Below are 26,466 nucleotides of genomic sequence, written 5' to 3' on the forward strand. Positions count from 1 at the left end.
TGTGGCAGACGTTTGCACACCACCATCTGACAGTGTCAGACGTTTGGACTGTCTCTTTCACTCCGTCGGGTTTTTTCGCTCTTGCTCCCTCTCGCGCGTCAAACAGGGATATTTTCGGCCGTCACAGCATCCCCACAAAATATCCCGCGTTGCAATCGTTTCGGTGGTGTGCTGCAGTGAGTAAAATAAGAGATTTGTGTAAATTCGTTCTTGAAACTGGTTTTTGCGATAGTTAAGCATCTTGGGGTGGGCGGTGAAGCGTTACTTTAGTTAAATTTGCTGTAAATCAACCGAATCCAACTACAAACATAGAAAAAGTCATGAAATTTATGTAACATTGCCAGCGATTGGGCAACACGATGTAAGTAAATACTTATTAATGCTTTCTCATCTTTTGTTTTATACCTTTCGTTTCCCTCTAACCCTTTACCGTTATTGGCAACGCTTTTATCAACATAAAATGCTTAATTTCATGTAAAAAAATGCTGTAGAAATTGTACTCCTCATGGCACAGAAAATAACCCAAAACAAACCTCAGCCACAGGGTGTCTCACAACAACCCATTCCGTATTGCCATTCTTCTCCTTCTTTACTTCATTCTCAATATTTCTTTAAATCTGCTTTTAATTTCAATTCCAGCACTTGTTCCTGCACCGTAACGATGACGTCTATGACATTTGGGCAGAAAAAGTTCATTCCAACTGCACCGGATAAGGGAAGCTTCCCGCTGGATCACGGCGGCCAGTGCCGCAAGCTGATGCTGTTCTATATGCGCTGTTTGCGCGAAAACGCCGACGATAATTCTGCATGCCGGGAGGAATCGAAAGCCTATCTGCAGTGCCGTATGGATAACGACCTGATGGCAAAGGAAGACTTTGCCAAGCTAGGTTACAGTGAGTCGGAAAAGAGGAAACCAGAACAATCCTAGTTCAACCCTTCAATCACCGTGTAAATATTCCCCCAACAAATCATCAAAAACACACACACACACACACAATGAAAGTGAAGAAAAACATTCTCGTCGGATGTACCGGCAGTGTGGCAACGATCAAGCTTCCCCTGCTTGTGGAAAAGCTACTTCAGTTGGTCGATTTTGAGCTGCAAGTACACGTCATAGTAACCGAACGTGCGCGGCATTTCTTCACCCCCGATGAGCTTCCCGGTACGGTCACCCTACACACCGACGAGGAAGAGTGGACCAGCTGGCAGAAGCGCGGTGACCCGGTACTACACATCGAGCTCGGAAAATGGGCCGATCTGCTGGTGATTGCACCACTCGATGCTAACAGCCTAGCGAAGATGGCCAACGGGTTGTGTGACAATCTGTTGCTCTGCACCACCCGGGCCTGGGATCCGGCGAAACCGTTACTCTTCTGTCCGGCCATGAACACGCGCATGTGGGACCATCCGATTACGGGAGCGCAGATAGCGACGCTTAAATCATGGGGCCACCGGGAGATACCGTGCATCGCGAAAACGCTCATGTGCGGTGATACGGGACTGGGAGCGATGGCCGAGGTAGACACGATCGTTAGTACGGTCCGCGAAACGTTACTAGAACAGGGATGATTGTTTTAACATACAGATAGAGAAATGCATTCAAACTTACACACCGAAACATTCCAACGTGCTGCTGAGTTCGTGTCACCGCGGTTCTTTCATTTCTGTTCGTTGATTCAATTCGAAATGTGGTTCACAACAATGTGTTCGTTTTTACATATTTTCTTTATGAATCTCTTCTTATCGTGCTACCACAAATGTAGCTTTTCTTCTCCCCGTTGTTTTCACTTTATGTGTTTTTCTTGCTTCGTTTTGTTTTGTTCATACTTTTCGCACGAGTTTTATTATCAGTTTGCTGCTCTCTTTTGCTTCTCTGCTTATTGTGTCAGTTTTAGCTGTTGTATCGTTTGTGTGTGGCTTCTTCTGCTGTGTTTGTTTTTTTTTCACAGTAGTGTGATAATAAATTACCTTACTTTGTCGTTAGCATTATTTGCAACATCTTCTTTCTCTAATCTCTCGGCTTTTCTTTTCTTTTCCATCGTTTTTTTTGTGCAAATGAGCGCCGCCCGCTGCTTATTTTCCTGTTCCTAAATTGCTTTATCACTGTGCACCACAGGTTTTCAGCAATCATCGCTCGCTCTCTCTCTCTCTCGTTAGCCGTTTTCTTGTCTTTGTGTTTCCTTTTTTTTCGTTTTGCTGTTTTGCTCTTCTAACCACTACTGCGTCCCTAGATTAATCGTATCTTTAAGTTATTCTAAACAAATGATTAATCTTCCCGCGTTTTGCATTATTTCCCCCGGCAAACTAGCGCAAAGAAGATTCATGATGTGAGTTTTTCTTTTTTTTTTTAATGGATAAAATGTACATGGAAACACAATTTTCCTACTATCATACAAAGGGGGGGGGGGGATGAGTGTGTTTGTGTGTGTGTGTGTATGACGGGGCGTAGCATTAACTTTGCAAAACATTAACTGAAGAAGATATACATATATCAACGACAATAGCGTATCCCTCCCTCCTCTCGCACCCCCGTGTCCCTACCCACCACACCCACATTTTCGCTTCCTTTCTCCAGAGGATGTGATCACATAGGTCCGTGCCATAATGAGCCAGTAGGAGAAAATTAGGAGTAAAATTCAATCCCTTCATCATCATCATCAACGAGCGATACGGAACTAATAAAATAAACCAGTAATAATTAACATAATAAATACATTATACGAAAGCGAAAGGGAGGGAAAAAAGTACGCGAAAGTCTTCTTTGCATTACACTTTTTTCCATTAATCTTTGAGTTCATTACGGTGTGCGCGAAAACTCGTCATCTTCTAGAGAACGAAATTATTTAAGCGGACCAATCGTGAATCGCTCTCTCTCTCTCTCTCTCTCTAGCGCGGAAATGTTGAACCTCATCTACTTCGGTCGGGGTCCCGATTCCTCACTTCCTGTTGATATGCTCCTCTTCTATACAAACTATACAAAAACAAAGGACAAAACAAGCAAAAAATCTTCTTATCTTCATGATGTCGATAATTCAAGTAAATTCTTCCCTTTTTTACCAGAGACCGGACATGCCTTTCACGCAAGGCATTGTGTACAGAAAATTACGCAAGGTGCCACCACTACAGCTTCCACTAACTACTGTCCCCTGTTCCGAAAGCACCGTAATAATTGCGTAAAAGCAAACTTAAATTCAGTTTTGCTTGCTCGTTAAAAATTCAAAATTTGGAAGAAAAAACCGTATTATGTATTCCCTGTCCTTTTCTTGCTCAACCACACTTTCCTGAAGCTGTGTGTGTGTGTGTAGATGTTCCAAAGAAGTTCCTTACCGATGGCCTCAAACCGGGCTACATCTCCTACCCCCACAACACCTAGCGTACCACGCAGGACACGCACAGTTTCGTTGCACTGATGCAGTCATCGTGGCAGAAGGCACCACACTGCTGGCAGATGACCATCGCATTGAGCGAGCAGGAACACTCGTCGTCCTCCTCCCCGGCTGCTGGGTCTGCCGTACCGTCGTCCCGATCATCGTCATCGTAGTCGTCCGTCTCGAGCTGCGGTGAACAGGACGCGTCGGTACCGTTGGCCATGTCCTGGTGTGGTGGCTCTGCGGTTGTAGCGGTGTGATGATGATTGCCTCCTGCATCATCATGATTGATGAATCCATCAACGACCACATCCACACCGTCGTCTAGGGCCATTCTATCGTTGTGTGATTGTGCGATATGCTGACCACCGATCAACTGTTCCGCAAAGTGATGCTGATGTTCGTTCCCTTCGACAGCATATTCTATTGCCTGTCCGTTCATTGTCTCGTGCGCAGCAGCACCGGCGTCCAAAAGTTCTCCTCCTTCCTGCTGATAGTACTGCTGCTGCTGCTGCTGCTCCTGTTGGTGTGCATCGGCATCACCCGTGTCATCATCCGCCATCGTACCTTCTTCTTCAGCACCATCGGACGATGGCGGCGGCGCTGCCACCGTGTCCGCCGCTACCGTTGGATCGATCGGATGCGTATCCTCCTCCTGACCGTAGGAGATGGTGTCGGTGGTGGTGGTAGTAGTATTCACTGTACACAGGAGGGATATTAGAGGAAGGACCAGCCTGATATGCTTCATCAAATAAGATCGGAAAAGAACGAACCAACTCAACCACACACACACGCCACCCACCCACCCCCACACCGACACGCACATCGTTCACGCTCACCGAAGTACACCACCACCTCCCGGCGGGTAATACTCACCGTGGGTGGACGGTATTCGGCGGGTGATTGCCGCCTGTAGGCTGGTGGTGGCGGGCGCAACGGCGTTCGCACCGACCGCTAGCTGCTGCTGCTGCTGCTGTTGCTGCAACTGGTGCTGCTGTTGCTGCATATGATGCTGCACCTGGTGTGATAGCTGTTGCTGCTGCACGGTGGCCATTTGTGGATTGTGGAGCGGCGGTTGCTGTTGCTGCGGCGGTGCAGGAACGTGGTGAAGTTGTATCTGTTGATGGAAAAGAGCGGGCATGGGTTTTTTTATGTTAGTCATATGCCTTTTTTGAACAAATAAATTGTGTTCTTAAATTTAATTTGGAACAAGACTTCTACAGAGGCCAGATAGATCACGTGTTGTAGCTGCAGAGGACAATTAACTAATGTCTAAAGTACTGCGACGAAATCATCTCAAGAAATCAGAGTTCGTTACGGACCAGGAAGAAAGTTTTACCAGGAGATAGCAGGTCGCCGAAATAACTTTCGACCTAAGGTGACCTGCTGTCGGAATAAGGATGGGGATCTGGTCAGTTACCAGCCAGAGGTCCTCTCGCGATGGGCTCAGTACTTTGATGAATTGCTAAATGATCAGTTCAACGAACAGCTAGAGGCTCCACTAGCAGATGATATCATGCTACTGCCACCTAGCATAGATGAAACACGAATGGCCATCCGTCGGCTCAAGAACAACAAGGCACCAGGCACCGACGGAATAGTAGCCGAACTGATCAAAAACGGTGGTGCAGCACTCGAACAGGAAATTCATCAAATTATTACTGAGGTATGGGATAGCGAATCGATGCCTTGTGATTGGAATCTTGGCATCATCTATCCTATATACAAGAAGGGAGATAGGCTAGAGTGCAGCAACTACAGGGGTATTACGGTGTTGAATACCGCCTACAAGATCTTCTCCCTAATCTTACAAGATCGACTTGTCCCATTCGTTGAAGAGATAGTCGGAAACTATCAGAGAGGATTCCGAAACGGAAAATCAACCACTGACCAGATCTTCACGATGCGGCAAATCTTGGAGAAGATGGCGGAGCAACAGCTCCACTCCTACCATCTCTTCATTGATTTCAAAGCCGCCTATGACAGCATAGCCAGGGTAAAACTGTACGACGCAATGAGCTCTTTTGGAATCCCGGCCAAGCTTACCAGGCTTGTACGAATGACAATGGCCAACATCACATGCCAGGTGAAGGTGGATGGAAAACTCTCAGGGCCCTTTGCTACCACCAAGGGCCTGCGCCAGGGAGATGGGCTCGCCTGTCTCCTCTTCAACCTGGCGCTAGAGAGAGCCATCCGTGACTCAGAGGTGGAAACTTCGGGGACCATCTTCTATAAGTCAATCCAGATCCTGGCATACGCTGATGACATAGACATCATTGGTTTGAGGCTCTCCTATGTAGCAGAAGCTTATCAAAGGATCGAGCGTGCGGCACAGAACCTCGGGTTGGAGATTAACGAGGCGAAAACCAAAATGATGGTGGCACCACCAGCGGCCCTGCTAACAAACACTGATTTACGCAGGGGTGATGTACAGATAGGTGACCGCACCTTCGAAGTCGTCCAAAACTTCACCTATCTGGGGTCAAAAGTCAGCACCGACAACAACATTGATGTTGAGTTACGCGCACGGGTGCTGGCTGCCAACCGGTTATACTACAGCCTGAGGAAACTTCTCCACTCTAAATACCTGTCACGACGGACGAAGCTGGGACTTTACAGAACATTTATAGTCCCAGTACTCACATACGCCTCTGAGACATGGACTCTGTCCAAAACTGACGAAGCCCTCTTAGCCGCGTTCGAGAGGAAGATGCTCAGAAGGATTTTTGGCCCCGTATGTGTGGAAGGACAATGGAGGAGCCGCTACAATGACGAGCTCTACGAGCTGTACGATGATCTCACTATCGTACAGCGCATTAGACTCGCCAGGCTCCGGTGGGCTGGTCACGTGATGAGAATGACACCGGACGACCCAGCCCGTAAAGTCCTTTTAGGCCGTCCACAAGGACAGAGGAGGCGTGGTAGGCCCAAATTAAGATGGAGTGATGGCGTTGATGCGTCCGCCAGAACGGCCGGGATAACGGATTGGCAGACGACGGCGCTGAACCGTGAGCGGTATCGAGGATTGTTGCAGCAGGCCAAGACCGCAAAGCGGTTGTAGCGCCTGATAAGTAAGTAAGTAAAGTACTCCGACCGAATGGCAGAATGATCTATGAGCTATGGCAACACCAAACTCCCACCACCACCCGGTTCGGGGACAATACCAGATGTGGCTGCATCACATGGAAAAGCCGTGCGCATTCCAAGCAGTGCAACAGCGGTAAAGAAGGCGCGGGCATGCGCAGAGCACTCTTTACGGCTCAGACGAGATTGCTCACCGAGTTCATAGGAACCTGCTGCAGCTAATAAATATGGAGATCTGGGTCAGTGTTTAACCAGATATATCTTCGCCAGAAGTATTATTTGAACGAAAAACTCGCTCAGGACCTAGACCTTTCAGTTGAGGATCTTCTTAACGGGGTAGAAGTTTAACAAAGAACCAGTTACCTGATTGTGTGTCGGTGGTGCACTGGCTGCCCGTGGCGTTACAATCTCCCCGATGTGGGCCGCTGCTGTACGCTGTACCAGCAAATACTTCCCGCCAGCAGCAAAGTTCCCAGCACCACCCGCACCGCCAGAATGCGCATTAGCCCCGCTGTTATTACCAGCGACGGAAGCAGCACCCGCAGCATGCACGATCGTTGGAGCAGCACTCACGCTGATGATCTGACCAAGCTGCTGCTGATCACCGGCGAGAGCATGGAGCTGCTGCTGGTGGTGCTGTGATTGTGCGGCCGCGATAATACTGATTGGGTTTGACTGACCCGACGAAGCGGATGTAGCGGCGGCGGCAGACCCACCTGACGCATTCACCTGCCGCACAACGATGGACGAATGCGGTCGAACGCCGCCGGCCGAGACGGTGCGCTTCGACGAGTTCACCAAACGGGACATCTGAGAGAGGTAGAATGCGAAAGAAGCAGATCTTTAACACTGCACCGGTCACCGTTTAAAAGGGGGATGGCGCTTACCTTATTTCCTCCAATACCCAACACTCCACCAAAGGCACTGCTACCGTTGCCACTGCTGTTGCTGTTCGCATCCTCTTTGGTATTGTTGCCAATAATACTGCTCGCAGAGACACCGCTGCTACTGCTGCTACTACTACTGCTACTGCTGCTGCTGCTACTGCTCCCCGTGCTACCGATGCTGCTAATGCTGCTGTTCGAATTAGAGTTTGAAGCGGCCAGAAACGCTTGCGGTGACTTTAGCTGCGCCTTCAGCTGATGCCTGTTCGGACTGTTCTGTATTACGGCCTGGCAGATCTGGTAGCTGCGCTCAAGATTCACCGCACCGGGCGGTAACCGTGAGCTGCTCGTGCGTCCACCTCGCTGCTTACTGCCGCTGGACGATGAGCTGGATCCGCTGCTACTGCCACTACCATTACCGGTCGAGTTTGTAGCAGCATGCGGTCCGGTGGACGAGCCGCCACCAACATCGTTCGATCGTTTACCTCGGTTGATGCTCGTCGCTCCAACGATCACATTCGCTCCAACCGTACCTGCGACCTGCTGCTGTTGCGTTTGCTGTTGCAGATGGTGCACATTGTTCATGAGAAACGCATTCTGGCCACGTATCAGCTGGTTCGTCACATATTTCTGCTGAAAGCGCTGCTGCGATTGGGTTGGAGGTGTAGCAGCTTGTGGCGGTACCTTTGGTGCTTGCTGGAACTGCTGCGGTTGCTGTTGCTGCTGCTGCTGCTGCTGCTGCTGCTGGGGAATAGCTTGCACACTGTACTGTGTACGCTGCTGTAGAGGCAATCGGGGTCTTTGCTGCTGCTGCTGCGGCTGCTGCTGGCTAATCGCTGACGTTGCCATAATAATCTTCTGCAGCTGGATCGGTTTCTGTAGCGGCGGTACGGTGGGTTGAGTTGCAAGCTGCATCTGCTGGTCCTGCGCTTGGATAAACTGTTGCGGACTCTGCATATGAGGTAGCACATTGGTGGCGGCCTGCACAGTAAGGGGCAGCTTGGTGCCGGGCGCAGACCCAGCAGCATTCACCGCACCACCGAGCGGTCGAGACGTTATGATGAACTTTGGCTGTTGCTGTTGTGCAATGAGTTGCTGCTGCTGCGATGGAGACACGGATTGCTGTTGCATGACGGTGGTCGGATCCATTTCGTAGCGTAGCTGATGCCCGGACGCGGTCTGCACGTGCTGTATCAATTGCTGCTGCTGCTGTTGCTGCTGGTGTGTGACAAGCTGTTGCTGCTGCTGCTGCTGACTACCCACAGGAGAGGCAGCGGATGAATAATTCCCAGCAACACTCTCTATCACGCGTGACAAATTGTCCTGACTGCTGCTTCCGGGCCCGATCGATATCAGCGGCGAAGACGTCACCACGTTCACTTTGGGCAGTTGCGTCTGAAAGGTTGGTTGAGTCGTTTGTGTCGGTTGCTGTTGCTGCTGCTGCTGCTGCTGACTATCATCATTTTCCATCTTGATGCGCGTTACGAGCTGATTACCTTGACGGATCGTGGTGTAACTAACGCCCGGTTCCGTCTTCACCATACTGTTCCGAATGCCATCCTTAATCTGTAACGAAAGCACCGAAACGATTTGTTAACTAAAACCCTCAAAAATACGTATAAAACGATACAAGAAAATCCCGCAAATAAACACTCTACAAATCATAAACGGAAACAGAAAATAAAAATTGTATGACCGGACTCGCCTCTGTTGTCAGCTGAATCGTGCTGTTGCCGCACCCTAGCACCGGCTGCTGCGGGCTGTGGTGTTGCTGTTGCTGCGGGTGCAGTTGAAATATGCTTAAGCCTTGCTGTGGAGGTTGGTGTTGTTGTGGCGAGTTTAGCACGGTTGTTCCGGGTGTCATGGTTGGTACGGTGGGCTGTGTATGGTGAGCTAAAAAACTGATCCCTGCTGTCGTGGTGGCCGCATTAACGCCCCCGGATGTATGCAACTGTTGCGGCGGGGGGCGCTGTTGCTGCTGAAGCGGATTGTGGGGCGCTATCTGCTGCACGAGCGTTGCGGTCGGTGCCATCGATATGGATGTTGGCTGCTGTAGTGCCGTGCGTTGCTGTTGATTCACTGTTGTTAGGTGTTGATGAAGCGATTGAGAATTGTGCAGTTGTTGCTGCTGCTGTTGGTGGTGGTGGTGCTGCGGTTGCTGTTGTTGTTGTTGTTGCTGTAGTGTTGTTGCACCGGGCGAGGGTATCATCGTGGCCGATCCTGGCGTGCCGAGCGGTGAAATGATAATACTGTTATTGCCATCTACGAGCTGATGATGATCTACTACCATCATCTTCGTTGTACCCATCATTTCTATTTTGAACTGTGGCCAATCTAAAACGAGAGATCAGTGAAAAACTGTGTTAATTGCATTGCTTTGACGGGTTTCGTGCATTTTAACCATTCTATAGATGAAGTTTAACAGTAACAAGCAACATTATTCCCATTTACAAAAAAAAAAGCAAACCAATCGAAACCAACCTAACCACAACAAGCAAATATATCCTTCTTTCATGCTCCCTTTCGCTGTTAAACGTAGCGAAACAATACATAAAACAGAGACAGACAAACAGAGCAACAAAACACTAGAAAAAAAATAGGAAACGCAAACCGATAATCCGATCCGAGTTCAGAATTTTGGAAAATTTTGAAAACCCCATCCCAATCAAACGTTTCAAAATCGTTCAAGACCGCATCACAAACAACAGTGACAAAGGCACAGAGAGAAAGAGAGAGAAATAGAGAGAGAAGATGCCGCGCGCTGTGGACTGCACTGGAGTGTGCATGTTGGCACTTCTCAACCAAACTTACCACCACAGGAGGATGCTGCAAGTACTTCCTCATGGCCGCCGCCCCCCTTATGTTCGTGTCCTGCTCCACCATCATCTTCATCCACTTCCGGTGCACCTGAACCTTCTTCCTCACCGTGAAAAAGATCGTTGTTACCATTCCTCCCCGACGGTAAATCATGATCCGTGTCTTCCTCCCTCGGTTCGTACTTCTGCATCGAAGATAGTACGTGCTCTACACCGTTCAGCGAACGTCTCCGAGCGAATGGCGGCGCTGGCCCGTACGGGGAATGCAGCCCATTCGTTGATATGCAATCTTCCACCACCAGTATGGTGGTACGTTTGGTGGCCAGCACTGGCATGCCACCACCACTCATCGTCGCTGCAAACGAACTTTCGGCCGACTGTGACGACACATTAGCGACACCCGACACCGGTACGAGCAGTGTCGGCAGATGCTCCCGTGGTACGGACTGCTGTATCATCCCACGTTCGGCGCAGGTCTCTTCCAGCATGTCCACGACGCGTCGTTCATCGATCATCTCCCCCCTTCCATCGTCGGATTCATCAAATTCCGGTGCTTTGTGGTGCCGAGGGTCGTGCGCGACTTCCACGATCGGACCACCAACGTCGTCCGACTGATTGACGTACCGATTATCAAACACAGAAGAGGAAGCACCATTCCTGCCATCTCCCACATCATCGTGTTCCTCTTGATTAAGAGTCCCCACCTGCTCCAACGCTATCGTCCCGTGATCGTCGTGATTATGCTCCACCACAACTACACTCAGAACCGGGGGAAGGGAGGCAAATATTCGGTTGAGCGTCGCCGTTTTAAGGTTAATCCCAAGTGCATACAATGAAGAAATCAGCTTTAGTTAGTATGGCAGAAAAAAAGTAAGCAGGAATAATTGCACATTGAGAAAATTGATGTTCCTCCGAATATGACGCGGCTGTTGCTTCGACCTTCGAACCAGAATCAACTGCTCAACTCTCAACAGACAAACCTCAGTTCCGGAGATATCAGGCAATAATAATCACCCGGAGCAGCTACAATAGTTACAGCTCCAAACCTCAACACCAACGTTTCAAACCCTATAAACCTAACGTTATACAGGGTGTTCGAGATAAATTTGACATCTGACCTTTGGGTTTATATCTCAGGGTTGAGTTGACGTATCGAAATGATTGATATGTCATTCGATTGCTAAAAGCTGTGCGAACCAAGGTATATGGATATAGAAGGTAGAGTTGTTTAGAGCAAATTGACATTTCTCGACCTGACATAACAGTTCCGTGGTGATCAAGGGGAAGGGTTTTGAGAAGAGTGATGGCAGCGTCCACCGGTGGTGGCATCGCTTGCGATTTTTTGACGAAAAATGCAACCAAATATCGTCAATCTTCTGTGGAACAACATTTGATATGCGAAGATGACCCATAAATTAGCGAAATTGCTCAAGGGATTGAGAATCGAGGCTGTTTGTTCATGTTTGTTGCCCCATACCATATGTTTTTGTAAACAAACTCTGACATAACTCGACTAAAATGTCGCCCTGTCAAATCGATAAAAATCCACCTTCTAAATACATACACCTTGGTGCGAACAAGTGTAAACAAATGACCCGGACGCGTTCCTGGCCGGATTGCAGCAGCGGGCGACGGCCGATCCCGGCGTCGGCATTCGGGCCCCTGGCGCGAGACGTTGGCGTGGCCCCCGAGCACCGTCAAGGTGGCGTTAAATGAGGACCTGCGGTATGCGTCGTACAAGCGACGTAGGGGACAGCCCATAACAGCAAAAACGCGCGAAAAGCGGCCAGGCACGCTGTGGTTTTTCTCTGACGATAAGAACTTTTGTCAAGACCAGAAGCACAACGTACATGAACAACCGCTGGCTCGCTTACTGTGCTGCTGATGTGCCCCCGTGTGCCGCAGATGAAGTTTCCTCAGACGGTGATGGTGTTCGGGTGCGTCTCGCCGGAGGGAGACGTGATGCCGCCTCACATCTTCCTCCAGGGCCTGTGGCTGAATGCTGACGGGTACATTGACCTGCTGGCCACCGTGGCGAAGCCGTGGATTGAGACGGTGGCCAATGGGCGGCCGTACACGTTTGGTAGCAGGATTCTGCACCATGCCATACGGCCGTAAAAACACGCCAATGGCTCACTGCCAATTTCGACCGATACACCAGCACCGACGTTTGGCCACCCAGCTCCCCTGACCTTAATCCTATGGATTACTTTGTGTGGGGGCACAGTTGAGCGGGACACCAACAGGGCGTCCTGCAATACCAAAAAGCGGAGCTGGTGGCCAGAATAAAGGCCGTGTTTGCGGTCATCCCCAGAGACATGGTTGTCCGGGCTTGCGCGCAGTTCCGGAAGCGGGTTTAATATTTAACATAAATTTGATAAAAATTACTTTCCTATTCCCTCAGGAACTGTCAAATTTATCTCGAACACCCTGTAAATCAATGATATCCACAACTCATCCCCCCACCGCTGCAGTATTCTTTACCGAATGTTGCCCGTAACAGTTCTCAGTAAACGTCAGCCACATTTATACTCACTTTCTGTCCGCATCATTTCGCCACTGCCCGCATCCATGACGTAGCCAGCGCCAGGATCGCTTCCATCGCCGACAACACTTGCTGCTCCACCGCCGATAGTGTCCATCTCGTCGATATACTTCTCCACTAGCTGCTGTTGGTGGTGATGGTGGCTGTGACTGTTTGTGTACTGTTGCTGATGTTGAACAACCGATGTCTGGTGCTGCTGCAACAGCTGTTGGCCATCTTGAGCCTCATCTTCGGCCTGTTGCTGCTGATGTTGCTCTACATCATCTTCATTCTCAAAACTCTCCTCCACACAGCCAGCACCATCACCATCCAGCAGCATTCCTCCGACACCTCCTGGGTGCAGATGCATCTGCGTTCCGTCTGCACCTCCAGAAGACGTCACCAGCGATTGGTGATTGTGAAGCTGCTGCTGATGGTTCTGTCCACTAGCGAGATGAAACTGTTGCTGCAACTGCTGCTGCTGCTGCATCTGATCCATTACGAAGCTGGCCTCTTCCTCCTCCTCCTCCTCCTCTTCCGATCCATCGTGCACCATCATACCACCGTGACGATGGTTCAGATCACTCGGATGGTGATGATTGCCGTACTGATCCACGATCGTACCGACAGCTTCCTCCTCCATCCCGACGCTACTTCCACCGTCCAGCAGCAGTTGATCGTGCTCCTCGGCCAGCTGTCGCCCCTCGTCTTCTTCCTCTTCCTCCTCCTCGTCCTCACCGTCAGCTTCGTCGGCGGCGGACAGATTATCACAGTAGTTGCTCGTCGTCATCACCATCACATCGCCGCTGTTCGACGACAGTCCAGCAGCCGGGTCCTCCTCGTTACCGTCCGCGGTAGTCGTCACCATCATCATGAGCCCCTCCGGCTGTTCCGAGGACACGGAGCACGGTGAGCTGGTGGTGGTGGTAGCATGCTGAAGCTGCTGCAGTTGCTGCTGCTGCTGCTGGTGCAGCAGCTCGTGGTCGTGATGAAAGCCGGTCAGATTCATGCTCATCATCCCGCCAACTCCGCCAGCCATCGCACCCTGCACCCGGTGGTGCAGATGATTGTTGTGATGCTGCTGCAGGTGCAGATGATGTTGCTGTAGGTTCGCGGGCCCATAGTTACCCAGCTTGTTGCCGAATGATGCTGCTGCTGCTGCTACACCGGTGGCGGTTCGTATCACTTCACCATTAAAACACTCGCCTGGAGCCTGGTGATCGTCGTCATCTTCACAAGCCCCCGCCAATGCTTCGTGCAGCTGTAACCCATGCCGCCTTAGGATCTGTTGCTCATGCGCATCCGGATCTTCTTCCCCATTCTCCTCCCCCACCTCCTCTCCTTCCTCCTCCTCATCCTCCACCTCCTCCTCGTCTTCCTCCTCCTCTTCGTCGGCAGTGTTGGTGGTAGTGGTTGTGGTATGCACCTGCTCTCCATCACCCTCTTCCTCGTCCTCCTCCTCTTCATCCTCATCCTCCTCATCTGCTTCCTTCACACTGATCACACCTTCCTGGTCCGGGCGTACCTGATGATGGTTAACGATCACCAGCTCGGACCCATCCATCACATTCTGGCGCAGCACATTCTCAAACGTACTCAAACCCGGCCCGGAACTTCCCGCACCGCCTGCTCCTCCTCCGGCGCCGCCTGCCCCGCCATCCAGATGATTGTCGCTCGCTGCCATCATGGCGGTGGTCGATACGCTGCTACTATTGCTACTATCGTTGGAAATCGATAGCTGCGGTTGCTGGGGCGGATGCTGTTGCTGCGGTAAAGCCGTTACGGTCAGCGAGGATGGAAGCGATCGGAGGCTTAACCCACCACCGGCGGCACCAAGCGTCGTGTTATTCTGCGGCTGCGGTAGACACATCACACTGTACACCTGGCCGGTGTTTTGATCGTAGATCATCTGTGTCGTACCACCGGTATCGTTTATCGAGTGCAGGTGGTTCAGATTCATCACTCGCTGCTGCTCGCCCGTGTCCTGCAAGTGCAGGGAGGAGGAGTTCGCTTCGATGAAATCACCCTTCAGCCGATGTTCGCCACTATCTGCAACGTCCCCACAGTCGATCGCTTCTTCGAGAATAATATCGGACGAAGGGACAAGTGGCGGCGAGGACGATCGTCGCTGCTCGTGTACTTCCGCCACATCACCATTTACCATCGGTGCTACGATTCTTCTTCGTAACACTTCCGGATTCTCTTCCGCTTCGTCCAGCTCGTGACTATCTTCTTCGACCGCTTGACCCGCGAACGCCGGTGGTGACCCGTCTACCTCGTCGTCCACTATCGTGATCGTTGTTGTGGTTGGAGTGGTCGCCACCGCCCGATTGCGGTTCGGTTTAAGCCCTTGGCGGGGTACTCTCCGCTTAGACGGACCACCACCAACTACAGCCGCCACCGGTGGAACAACGACTTCGTACGGAAGCAGCCCTCGTCGTCGTTTCTCGTGCGCTCCTCCGTCAAGTAACACCAGCCGATTGGTCGCATCCATCGGAGGCGCCGTCTTTCGTGTATCACATTCCACCAGCTGCTGTCTGTGTCCCCCCTTCCTGCCACCCGACTGCAGAAAGATCCCAGCAGCCGCAGCAGCCGTAGCACCAGCTCCGACATGGCTGCTAGCGGTGGTGGTGGTGGTTGTGGTGGTGTTTGTGGTGGTGGGATCGATTAGTAAGCCCTCTGAGCTGTTAATGGTAGTGGTGCTGCTACAGCTAATATTGATTCTACTACTATTGCTATTGCTAGTGCCACCAGCAGCATTGCCGATGCTCCTTTTGCTGCATTTGCTGCTGTCCGTAGAGGTGGCCGGCATAGTGGTGCGGCTGCCGGTGGCGGTGATAAGGCGATTGATACTATTATTATTACTGCTTATGTACATTGCTGCATTGCTGCTGCTGCTGCTGCTACTACTGCTGCCGATGCTGATGCTGTTCACTTCCCCCCCGCCGGTTGTAGTCGCGGTCCCGGTTACAACAGCCACCATTCGGCGCGGATTATTGTGCTGCAAGCTGCTGCTGCTGCTGCTGAACGGATGCTGTTGTGGCGGGCCGCCACCATCGTCGCCATCCACTTTCCGCTTCGCCGACATCTTGATGCTGCTGAGTTCGGGCGTTAGTGCACGGGTTCGCTTTAAGCTTGAGCTTGTCTGAATCACCGTCGGATCGATCGGGACGGCACGAACCATCGCCGATGGACGGTACGGTTCCACCACCTTCACAACGACCGGCCGAGATCCGAGCGTTATCGTTGACCCGGCAGCCATCGCGGCCGAGGTGGTGGTCGGCAGGGGATTGTGTTGCGCTGGTGGTAGCTGTTGCGTGCCCGTGCCCGCCAAAGCCGATCGCGTAACGGCACCCACGGTACGGAACCGTTTCGGAGACATCGGCAACGAACTGGTTGTGCCACTGCTCTGCTCAACGCAGTTAGTACTGCTAATGGCGGTACTGCTGCTACCATTATTGCTACTACTGCTAACACTCATCGTAGCCGGCGGAAGAATTCGTTTGGTGCCTCCGACAGCTGCCGTGGAACTTCCAATCACAACCGCTGCATTCGACGAACAACCTACGGCATAGGGATGCTGTTTGCCGCCCTCACCAATCGCTGCGGCCGCCGTCGTGCTCGTAGCAATCGCTGTCGTTGGTCGCAGCTTTATCGTAGTCTTAAGCGCGGGTCGATTCGTGTTAATGGAACTACTTGCACCACTGCTACTGATACTACTGCTACCGCTTCCGGTAAGGATGTTAATAGGGACCACAGTTATACCGCTGCTGATCGGTACAGCAGCCACGCTCGCCACACCGGTTCCAGCACTTCCTCTTAGCATGCCACCACTACCGCCACTAGCGCCGGTTTTAGGCGCACTGCCGGAAGTGACCGTTATTGTCGTCCGCGAGGGAAGGATGATAGTGCCGGTGGAGGACGTGATGATTGTGTTGCTGCTGCTGCTGCTACTACTAATGCTACTACTGCTAGCAACGTTCGCCGTGGGTCGCACAACGCCGGCCGCAGTGGAAAAGGTGATTGCTTGCATTTTCCCTAACGATCGGGAGCTTGGATCGAGCTTTGCTGTCACGGCGGGATGCACAACTTTGGTCGGATGGGCCCCGAGCGTTACCGGTTGCTGCGCCTGTCGTGCAACAGTAACGATCGTAGCACCCTTCGACATCGGAACAATCGATACGGTCGGAGCTGTCGAGCAGCTCACGGCCACGGGAGCATGTACCGGTAGCTGTACCGGTATCGATTGGTGTTGGTGCGCCGGTGCTACAGCTAATACGGGTGGTTGTGAAGACTGTACCAGCACCTGCTGTTCTTCTACCGTCGGTGGTGGTGGTGGTGGTGGTGGTGGTGTCGGTGGTGTTGGATTTGCCACCGTGCCTGCCGCTCCGAAAAACGCCGACGCATACTTCCTATCACCCCACATCGGTTCGAAGTGTTTCAGCTTCCACGGATCGAGCTTGCTCTTTTCGCGCTCCGCCTCCGAGCGTATCTTTAGCTGTGCCTCCGGTGTAAATTCACCCTCCGCTAACCGGTCCCGCCATTCGTGGCAGGCGCGGGCAAAGAATTCGTTGTTCAAGCCGGACGGATTCAACCGGATGCCGTTACGCTCGCACTGGGATGCTTCGGGTAGCGTTGGCCGATCGACGGGCGGCAGCAGCTGGACGAGTTTGTACTGATACAGCGGTGGCAGCAGCTGAAACGTTTCCCTGTTCAACAGGGCGCGCAGATTCGTGTGGATCAGAATCGAGTCCGGCGTTTCCAGATCGACGCAACCTTCGCGCGTCTGTTCGAGCTGGGCCGCGGTGGACAGCTTCTTGTTCGTGCGCCGCCTCGGCTTTATGCTAAACCCCGGGATCGATGCAAGCACCTCACGCATCGTTGACGCAGCACCACCGGAACTACTCCCGTCCGACGTTGTCTGCCGAAGCTGACGTTTTTCCGACGACGAGGCACCGCCCCGACTGCCCGCACCCGATTGCGGTTGTTTCGCCGCCGTCTGCTGTCTACTGGTCGCCGCCATTCGGGGCAGATTTCGCCGCAAATGGTGATTGTGTTTCGGTGTTGCTGCGCTGCTGCTGCTGTTGCTGGTGGTGATGGTTGGTGTCGCTATCCTTGTCCGACCCGGTGTAATAGCCTCTGCTGTTCCCACGACGCTGACCGACGGTGGTACCGGTGTGCTGCACTGCGAAGACGATAGCATATCGATCGAACCGGTCGAAACATTTAGTGGATCGTCTTCCCTCAGCGGTACCGACGAATCGTACTCGTCCGACAGAACCACACAGTTGAGGTCGGAATCGACGCAGGAGACCAGCTCCGGGTAGCTAATGTCGTCCGTCGTACTATGATCGCTGATTTCGATCACCGCCACCGGTTCCGACGGTACCACCACCGTTGAGGAACCGTGGAGTGGTGTCTTGCGGGCGGCGTTACTGCTATTATTGCTGCTGATACTTTTCCGTGCGGAGATGATTCCGGCGGCTTCTGCGGCAGTGCCCATTGACGCGCTGGCCACCACCACCACCGATGACGAGGACGGTGTCGCATCGTCCTCTTCCGACGTCGTCGTCGTGGGTTCCATGGTGGTGGACTCTGCCACCGTGCCGTCGGCCGTTCCGATGTCCGGAGTACCCGTAGTAGTAGTGGTGGAGGTGATGAGTGTAGTGGACGATGCGGTTGTGGTACTGCTGCCGCTGCCAGTACTACTATTGCCATTGTTAGTGGATCCTTTCGCTGCTACCGCTGTTACCACCACTGTACCGATGCTGTGTTGCTGCTGTATCGTCGGACGGTTCGCCTGCACCGATGGAACGGGCGACACATCGCATTCCATTGTTGGATGCACTTTTCTAAAATGAAACAGACAGAATGTAAAACTTTAGTGAACAAGTAACAAAAAAATCTTACTTAGCAACCTAATCGATTGCCCCATTTAGATTAATGACTACAGTAACAATATTAAATGCACAATTATAAGCATTTGAGCTCCTTCTTCATCATTTCCGTCTTCAGTACTAATGTTGCAAAATCTGCAATTCCCTGTTGTGCGGACAGCCAGCAATCAACCAATGGCCACTACGATTAAGAAGAATTCGTACTGTCAATCGTTTGCCGGCTTTTCGACGCAACTGTCAAATGTGTGTGGTATACGATTGTACGCATACCAATATGTTTCGCACAGTTGCACACACACGCGCGCAAGGCGCACAACGACCTCTCGAATAATCGCTTTTTTCTCTCTGCAATTTTTGTTGTTGTTGAAGAGAGACAGCAATATGGACAGATCCTTTTCTCGGATGGAGTAATCGCAGCATGCCAAGGAAATACTTCTCCCAATTGCGAGAGATGAAAAAGTGAGGAAAAAGGACTGCTGATAAGAGCAATCATATTGGATTTCTGGTGCAAAATTGGGCATCCTGGAGACACATTTGGGAGGACAATCTCTACACAGCTTGCTTCCCGCTTCGCTGCTTGGTCTACATTTCTCGCTGCCTACAGTCCACGCTGAGATTCGATACCCGAGCCCTGTTTATTGTTGATTGAAATAGCCAGTACGACTGAATTCATGTTGTCAAGAATCTACACATTTGGACTCCTACAACTCAGCAGATGGTCGGCTCCTCCAGTACAGTTGTAAATGAATCGTGAAAAGAACCGTTCTCCATACTCCGCGCACATTGTTGCTCGGTTTAATTTAATAATCCTTACGATCAATTTAACACCATTTCGCTCAATCCGCAACTCCGATCCGCAAACATCACGAGTCCAAAGGAACTTTATACTGCATTCTGATGACGACGAACGAGCCACACACAACCACCACCACTCATTTTTGCTTCTGTCTCGTTTAACGCGCTTCTCACATACCGTTGCAATTGCGTGTGTGTAGTGGGCGCGCGCGATGATGCACTTTCTCAAGCAGGAGAGAGTGTTATGTATGCGTGTATCATATCCCTTCTTCGGTGTATGCGAATAGTCAATTGCAGTTTACTCGTAACTTGCACGATGCATTATTTATTCTCACTCTCACACCATCTTGCTCCCGCATACACATCCATCCGAGCGATGATAATTGAGGAGGGAATCTTATTTTCCCCGTTTTCTTTAGTGCGATTTGTAACGCACACCATCTTAAGAAGCCGCCCTTTATGAGGTGAGGAAGACCTTCGAGAGGAAAATTTAAAGAAAAAAAAAACGGCATACGGGAGCGAGTGCGCGCGAGATGCACATCCTTTTGCAATTTTTGTATTTACACGCACACACACACATATAGCATTTGAAAAGCAAATACACCTGTGCATACGCTTTTGACCACCATGCCAGGCGCGGACAGCAGCACATGGCAAGAGCGCAACACTGGAAATCGGCACAATTTTCATCAGTTTTCCTGCCTCCATTCTCTTTCTCGCTCTCTTTTTTTTCTCTTTCATTCACACACACACACACACAACCTCGCTGTTTCTTCAACCAGAGCTACTTTCTCTCTCACTCTCATGGTAAGCATTTTTTTTCCAAGGCATACTTTGCTTTATTAGATCATCGCCCGTCGTTCGTCTTTCGCCAACAAGAATATTGAAGGTACGCCACAGTAATAACCATTACCGTTACAGATACTAATACTTGAACGGTTCCTTAACGCTTACTTTTGCTCTGTACACACCCAAAACTATGTAGATTCTACGTGCACAATCAATGCACTTTCGGGCAAAGCGCATCTTTTTTCGAGTATGCCATTAGTTTTAAGATTGTTGTCTCGATGAGTCCTTCTTCTAAGAACGATTTCTATCAACTCGTTTAGTTTGAATGATAACTAACGATTGTTAGGATGGAAAACCTGCGACGCCCATCGACTTCCTCGTTAATTAAAAATTTTTAGATGGACTAAAGCAACAGAATCACTGCAACGTACGAAAATTACTCTTGCAATCCCGAAGGAAGACGACGGCAGGATGAATAAATTAGACCAAATAAAAAAGAAAAAACAGCACCATGATGAGAGTGCGCGCGCACATGCTTTATTTTCGCTATCTTAAAGATTCAACCGTATGCACTTTTTTGGGAAGCAAGGAATGGGAATAACTACATTCAATTAATTTGAGAACGAACAAACCGGGGGAGAGCGCGCCATCATGCAATTTACAAACGCAGGCAATCAATAACCTTGCCGTATGTTTAGATTGCAGGAAAATTTTCAAATGGGAAGTCCTTACATGTAAAAGTATTCTTTTCGAATTTAAAATGGTTACATTACAATACAATTTAACCTTAAGAGCATTAAAAAAAATTACCATAAAATCTATAGAGAAACATTCCTTCCCCCATGCTGATAACTTTCTTATCGATACAGAAAAGAAATGGAAAACGTTCCATCACAGCGTAACCTTCCGTAAAGAAAGTCCCAATGACCTAACAAAAACACCTGCCAGGTTGTAAGGAAGGACAGAGAGAGAGAGAGAGAGAGCGATAGCAGAACGGCAGGACTCACGAAACGAAATCCTTTTATCCCAAGACATGACCAGCAAAAGAATGTTCATTACCAACCAACCAAGGCGGGTGTGTTGTAAAAGGAAGTAACCGTTTCGGCCATTATGCCACCACCATGAGGCGATATACAAGGACGGCCAAGAAGAACACCACCACCCATGAACATGACTGCAATGTGCCTTCCTCCTTCGAGAAGACCTCTCCTTCCCAGGAGAGCCCAATTTTACGCCCTCAGACGCAGACGTGCGTAAGGCGCAAACGAAAAAAAAAGTAAAGGAAACGAAACAAATTACCATCATTTGCTTTCCTGAAGAAGAAACAGCATTTTGTTTCAAAAAATTTAAACTCCTTTACAGTTCCATTGCAACCAAAATAATTAAAAAAAGAAACCGGTAGAAAGAGACTACCAAGTGTGTATTGCCGTTTTCGCACGGAGAACTCTCGAACGAACTTTAGCAATTAACGTGGAAACTAAACACTTAGTTTGATTGCCTTTTGGTTAAAGAACACCAACTTTCGTTCAGATATTTTAGGTAAGGATTGAGTCCAGCTCAGGGTAAAATCAAGTCAAGGCAGCCCAGTAATAACAGGCCAAAAACTCTTAATGCTCAACAGCCAAAGAAGAAATTTGCTATCGTTAACCCGTTTCCGTTCCGAAGCAATAGTTAAACTGTAACGAGCGATTTTTACGGGCTCTTAAATTGTTTGAACTGCAGTCGAGCCAATTAGCGTAACGGTCTTGCTTCGAGCTCTACGAATTTTGTTATTTTTATACCGGTTAAACTGTGTCTTCAAGCAATACGGCCAGGCCGTCCTACATGAATAAAAAAAAAACTGTATCATATCTTTAAGTTAGGTCTAATTATTAAATGTGTATGCCCTTTTATGTTAATGATCGTAAGACTTGCGATAAGCAAGAAAATTTTGGAGTTCATCGCAAAAAACAGAGCATGTTGAAGCGTCTACAGCTTTTTCTTTTTTTTTTAGATTAAAAAATCCTTTCCAAACAGTATAAATAATCTAACCCCTCTGATCTTTATAAACTTGGAAAACGGAGTTGTTCAAATTTATAGCAAGATTTGGATCCACAAGGTTAAATTAGAACTCATTGTATTATTCTGACAGTAACCTTTCGCATTCATTGTAATAAATTTTATATTTTAAAAACGTTGAAATCTGACAAAAACTAAGCTGTAACCGATAACAAAATCTTCTAGAGAGCATTTTCTGTACATCGGAGGACTCGAACTCTGCTTAGGCCTGCTAGACAGATTTTCTCTAACATTCGAGTTCGACAATAGGAAGCCAACGTTACGATGTTGCTGAGCGCAAAATGTCAATCTTTTCAAGACAAAAATATTAAATTTAATTTTAAAACAATACGGCAGTCGTTCTTTTAAATAATTCCAAGAATAATATACAAAAAAAAAAAACAACAGTACAACCTTCATCAAACCCTTTGTCTGACCCTTTCTGGCTGGAGATTCTGGTCAGGACATTTTGATGAAGAAAAAAAACTAATACGCAAATTTCTTTTAAACACACGCAATGGCGCAATTAGAAATAGAGCGTGTGTGCCACCACGTGCGTGAATGCGTGTTTAGGATATATTTTACGCATTTAGTTCCATTGTTCTTTGTTGCATGTCCATTGGAAACGGGGGGGGAAATTAAATGACGCTTTTAACAATGCAACCAAGCACATGTTTAATAATTTAAGAATTGGAGAAATTTTGCGAAAAAAATCCAAATATATTAACTTAATAAGAGAGGTTTCATAAATCAATAGCTCCATTTTGAACAGTATCTGGACAAGCATTTGTCTTGTTGAATAATAATTAGTAACAATAAAAGGTCTTCATAAAAGTGTTTCTCGGATGATAAAACAAGTGTCTGCATATTTAAACCAATGTACTGTGGGATAAAAAACAACTATAGGACATCGATTACTTGGATCGTGTGTGTCATATGAAATATAGCTTATTGTTTTAAACAAGAAGGCACTTGTTGGATGGATTGAAAAACATTTTAAATAGACTGGATAAACAAGACATCACAGCAAATGGGACCATCTGAGGACAAAGTATGTCAAAGTTAATCTAATGGCGACGAACAATCTCTTCCAACTATTTTCTTGCGCAATTCCTCAGAACAGGACAATTTCCAGCCAATCACCGTTTTAAACATGTGTAACACAAAGTTAGCTCAAAAGCATATTTAAAATCAAAGCAAGCCACGGCCAGCTTTTTCCAGCCCCAACCCATCATCACTGGCCCTTCATTTCCCGTTCGATGTTCCAAAACGCTGTAAAAAACCATAGGAAGCCGTGGAACATATGCAATGCCACAGGAGTAGTAGAAATGACGCGGCAACAAAGTGACAACAACACAAAACGCCACACACAACTTACCAGCGAAGTAATGGTGATGGTAGTAGTGAAACACCGTCCACGACGACCGCAGAACATTGGCCCAGCGCTACGGTTGTTGGGGTCGGACAGACAGAAGAAAGAAAATCCAACGGGTGGGAGGTACACGCACACACACACACACGCGCTCCCTCCTCACTCCTCCACCGGCAGGATGGACTCCACAGCAATCGGGACACAAACGGACGGGCGCCACACACACACTGGAATGGATGGGGGAGAAATGCGTGGCGGTGGTGGCTTTGTTTTTCACCGACCGGAGAAAAACTCCCACTAGAACGTGAAAATGACCGGAGAAGCTGCCATCCACGCCGGACACACTGTGTTTTTCCTTTTTGCTTTGTTATTCACCAAAAGCTTCTCTTGTTTTTCACACTACACTTCCATGTTGACACGGCCGAAACATTCGCAGTGAACCATTTTCATTGCTTCAAACTCGAACTACACACGAAATGGTGTTTGACTTCTTATTGCTTCTTTGAAAATGAACAAAAAAAAAAGTCGTATTATGAGTTCATTGCATGCTTATCTTAAGAATTCTATCATTTTCACCATTCTTTTGTTTTTGGTTTTATTCACTGCGTTTTTTGCTCTCGCTCTCTCGCTCTCTCTTGCGAGTGTATGTGTGCACGCTTTTGGCACCGTTAGCGGTGCGCTTTCTTTTCCTTTTTCTCTTGCCTTGCACTTCCCGTATGTTCCTCCCACTGCCCTTTTACCCTACGTGGTGACACCGACGAAACAAGAACACAACAAACAATAAAACTTCAAGCGCTTTGCTCTTCTACGGAAAGAATGAAAACACACGCACTCGACGAAACAATCACGCTGCACACACTGGCTGTCACGCGCGCACACACACACTCACACATGGGCGCGTACACAGTGTGCTAGAGATGGATGGCATAATATTGCGCTACAGCTAGCGACGGTCGCTGCTGAACACGTCGTCGACAGCTCACCAACACCACCAGCTACACAATACGCGCAATGCTCTTTCTCGTTCTCTCTCTCTATCGCTCTTGTCGTTTGCTGCATACGAATTGTATTAACATAGTAATAGCACCACTACAACGCCTGACGACTAATTCGAGTAGGAATAAAAGAAATATTCTACTCTAATTTCATCATTTCGCTTCCTTCAATCACAAACAACACACATTTTCCTCACACTGACCCTTTGCAACACGAATTGCAATTAATTCTTCTTGAATGACCAGGAAAGATTCGGTGGCAGCGCCATTCTACCCAAAACGCATCACAAATTACAGAAAAGAATTGGAATAAACGTGAATTTGGAAGTGATTCCAAAAACGCCATCAGCGTAGAAAGAGAACGAGCGAGCGAGCAGGAACACCTATTGTTCAAAAATCATCATCATCATTCGTATTAACGCACACTAATCCGAAACGGACAGAACAGAACGAAAGAGGGAGAGAAAGCACGAGCATCGAATGTTCTCTTCAAACAATCATATTTTCCGCTTCTAATAACACGCACACACACATATACTAGGGCCACACTCGCACACACACTAATACACACACTGAACGATTTTTCCCTTTTTTCCACACCACTCTCCCGAGCTTCCTTCACATACCAACGCACACGCACACAGGCTTGCCTGACGTGCGATCTCGCTCTTGCTCTACAAACACCATCCGCTCTCTCGCTTGTTTCTTTGTATTACGCTACTTTGTCGGGTGCTTCTGAAAACATTGCAAGCGCGAATTGATTTTGAGAGCAAATTTCGAGTTCTTTATACGGAACTTTTTACGACATTTCATTGTTTTCTTTTTTCTTTGTTGGCGTGTGCCACCCCTCTTCAGGACGGCGCGAATTGTATTTGCAAATCTCGCTGCTCGCCATCTTCCCTTCCCGTGTCGGGTGCCCTCCAGGGCAATGGATCCTGCTGCTGCTTCCCTGCTTTCTCTACCTTTGGCACGCGCATCGATCCGTTTTGCACCGTTTTCCGTCTCCCCGCCCGCCCCTTTGCCCAAACACACACACCCTCCCGAGGGCAAGCACACCGCTCCAACACACATGCCTATGCGCGGACCCTTTCTCTTCTTCTTTTCGCTCGCTTCGGTGGTTCAATTACATTTTCTTCCTTTTTTGACCACCGTCTTCTGGCTGTGAGGTTTCAGCTTGCTAGCAATGGAAGCGATTTAATTTTGCATTTGATGCAAAATAAATTGCTTTTCCATGGTAATGCTTGACGACCACTTCATTCAGCCCGCAGACCAAAATGCACCAACTCGTTCGTTTCTTCCGAAAATCACCATAATGTGCAAGCTACCGACGCACGCTTCCCGCAGCTTAACATACCAACCAGCCCATATCCCGTCCGGACCCTCACTTCCCGAAAAGCTCAATTATTCTCTACACAATGCACACGCAACACTAACTCGTTCGCTTTTTCTTCACCCAAAGCTTCACATCACGATTATCACGATCGTTTCGGGGAAACAAGAAGCAGAATGAAAAATGCCTATTACCAACTATGAACACACTCGTTCTGCAGAACCACCTTCACTTTTCTGCGTGTTTTTTCATCGCTTCGATTCTTTCTGACCAGTTTTCCTTTAACAGCGTGAATGTCAAATGCGCCGTTTGACAGTACGCAAAATCGTCGCGCCGCAGCACAAGCAGGGCAGTTTTCCAAGTTTTTCCGTTGCTTTTGTGGTTATCTTTCCTTAATTTCTTTTGGAATATGCCGAGTGGCTTACATATGTTTCCCAAACAAGTGTCCGCTAGAATCTCTGGCACTAAATTCTAGAGAAACAAGCACGCCAGACACAGTCGATGCTGAAGTGGTGATTACACGCTACACCACCATCAGATGAATTTAATAGTACGGATTCTCAAGCCTGTCTACT

General features: G+C 49.0%; 3 protein-coding genes across 12 annotated transcripts; 2 read left to right on the forward strand and 1 right to left on the reverse strand.

Moving 5' to 3' along the window:
- The first annotated feature begins 82 nt into the window (after window positions 1–82).
- Window positions 83–1,995, forward strand: LOC118503865 (phosphopantothenoylcysteine decarboxylase). The gene is made up of 2 exons (XM_036037599.1): window positions 83–361; window positions 640–1,995. The coding sequence occupies exon 2, from the start codon at window positions 997–999 to the stop codon at window positions 1,567–1,569; it is 573 nt and encodes a 190-aa protein (XP_035893492.1). The 5' UTR covers window positions 83–361; window positions 640–996; the 3' UTR covers window positions 1,570–1,995.
- LOC118503867 (cytochrome c oxidase assembly protein COX19) lies at window positions 640–1,618 on the forward strand. Its single transcript, XM_036037605.1, has one exon. The coding sequence runs from the start codon at window positions 662–664 to the stop codon at window positions 926–928; it is 267 nt and encodes an 88-aa protein (XP_035893498.1). The 5' UTR covers window positions 640–661; the 3' UTR covers window positions 929–1,618.
- On the reverse strand, window positions 1,707–26,462 carry LOC118503857. Of its 10 annotated transcripts, none has more exons than XM_036037573.1 (9): window positions 26,317–26,462; window positions 23,573–24,066; window positions 12,689–18,528; window positions 10,148–10,906; window positions 9,042–9,670; window positions 7,340–8,902; window positions 6,816–7,262; window positions 4,245–4,485; window positions 1,707–4,067 (listed from the first exon to the last, which is right to left on the reverse strand). In XM_036037573.1, exons 3-9 carry the CDS (start codon window positions 18,510–18,512, stop codon window positions 3,370–3,372), a joined length of 10,161 nt encoding a protein of 3,386 aa, XP_035893466.1. In that variant the 5' UTR covers window positions 18,513–18,528; window positions 23,573–24,066; window positions 26,317–26,462; the 3' UTR covers window positions 1,707–3,369. The 10 variants fall into 10 exon arrangements, 9 of the variants coding, with proteins under 9 accessions (XP_035893466.1, XP_035893464.1, XP_035893462.1 ...); XM_036037571.1 differs by lacking the exon at window positions 26,317–26,462 and adding an exon at window positions 26,086–26,309 and having other exon boundaries at window positions 23,573–24,063; XM_036037569.1 differs by lacking the exon at window positions 26,317–26,462 and adding an exon at window positions 26,086–26,309.
- Between the last annotated feature and the right edge of the window lie 4 nt (window positions 26,463–26,466).

Source organism: Anopheles stephensi, chromosome 2 (assembly GCF_013141755.1).
Source record: "Anopheles stephensi strain Indian chromosome 2, UCI_ANSTEP_V1.0, whole genome shotgun sequence".
Classification (NCBI taxonomy): Eukaryota; Metazoa; Arthropoda; class Insecta; order Diptera; family Culicidae; genus Anopheles; species Anopheles stephensi.